Genomic DNA, 1586 nt, shown 5'->3' on the forward strand with positions numbered 1-1586 from the left:
AGTAGACCGAGCCGGACTTAAGAAATAATAGAAATAACAGCTATACCTACTATACGTAGCTAATAGTGAACTAATACTAAAAGAAAGCAATATTACCTACGAGGTTAGATAAGTAACGCTTAGCATCTAGAAGCATATAGAAAAGATTAACCTAGACGTTATTAGACTAGCTACCTACGATATTATTTTAGAACTCCTATAGCTTAGAAAATATAACCTACGGATTAACTAGAAGTTGAAGGTATTTTAATTCGAATACTACGGAAAGAACGTAACCGTAAGCTAATCTACGTATTAGTAGAGTTTGATAGTAGATAAGAGTAATATTACTAAACAATATAATAATACTAAAAAGAAGGTGTACTTAAATAGTAGTTCCCTTAATAGGAAGCTACACTCCGTAGATTCTAAATTTAGCCTAACAAATTAAAAGGCGAGAGAAAGAGAGAACAGCGCAACTCTAGAATTCTCTAAAGAATATAAAGAATATAAGTATCTATTTTAGAAAGTAGTAGACGAAATAGTATTACTAGAATATAAACTCTAGAACTACGAGAAAGTCCTATAGAAAGGAAAGACACTAACTTTCGGGCTAATATATTAACTATTAGAAAGAGAACTTAAGGTACTAAGAAAGTATATAGATAAGAGTCTAGCTAAAGGATATATACGACTATTAAAGTCACCCGCAGATTACCTAATTATGTTCGTACTAAAGAAGGACAGAATAGATTAACTATGTGTTAATTACTAGCAACTCAACGACATTATAGTAAAAAATTAATACCTACTACCTCATATTACAGAGCTTAGAGATTAATTATCCTATACGAAGATCTTTACAGCACTAGATCTCTAAGATAGATACTATCTTATTAGAATAAAGTAGGGCGAAGAATAAAAAATAGCCTTTAGAACTTTATACGGACACTATAAGTATAAGGTTATGCTATTTAGACTTACGAACACTCTAGTAATATTCTAGGAACTTATTAACGACGTACTTAGACTATACCTAGATATATTTATTATTACCTACCTAGACGATATTCTTATCTACTTAGAAAATAAGAAAGACCACATTCTATATATAAAAATAGTATTTAAGAAACTAGATAAATATAGTCTTAGACTAAAGCTAAAGAAGTGTAAATTCTATAAAAATAAGGTCGACTTCTTAGGCTACACGATAGAAGTTAACAGAGTATAAATAAGCGAAGAAAAAATCTAAGTTATTAAGAATTGGCTAACACTAACTATAGTTACGGAAATCTAGTCATTTCTAGAATTCGTAAACTTTAATCGCTAATTTATTAAAGACTTCTTAAAAATCGCGATACTAATAACACGACTTATATAGAAAGATACGCTATTTATATAGAGTAAGAAAGTAGAAGAAGTCTTTAATAAGCTTAAGACCACGTGCATTACACTACTATATTTTAAGATATTTACCTTAGGTGTACCTATAAAAATTAAAATAGACGTATCTATCCTCGTATTAGAAGGCTGCGCTAGTATACTTATTAATAAAAAATAGCACCTAGTAGTATACTACTTAAGAAAGTTCTTAGGAGCAGAAGAAA

The 1586-nt window shown here is 29.6% G+C and overlaps 1 protein-coding gene across 1 annotated transcript; it reads left to right on the forward strand.

Annotated features, from left to right (window-relative positions):
* Positions 1-988: 988 nt before the first annotated feature.
* On the forward strand, positions 989-1210 carry COCSADRAFT_92428 (uncharacterized protein; the record flags this gene model as incomplete). Its single annotated transcript, XM_007703010.1, has 1 exon — positions 989-1210. A coding segment is annotated over one exon (222 nt), but the record flags the coding sequence as incomplete, so codon positions are not given.
* Between the last annotated feature and the right edge of the window lie 376 nt (positions 1211-1586).

Source organism: Bipolaris sorokiniana, assembly GCF_000338995.1.
Source record: "Bipolaris sorokiniana ND90Pr unplaced genomic scaffold COCSAscaffold_9, whole genome shotgun sequence".
Classification (NCBI taxonomy): domain Eukaryota; kingdom Fungi; phylum Ascomycota; class Dothideomycetes; order Pleosporales; family Pleosporaceae; genus Bipolaris; species Bipolaris sorokiniana.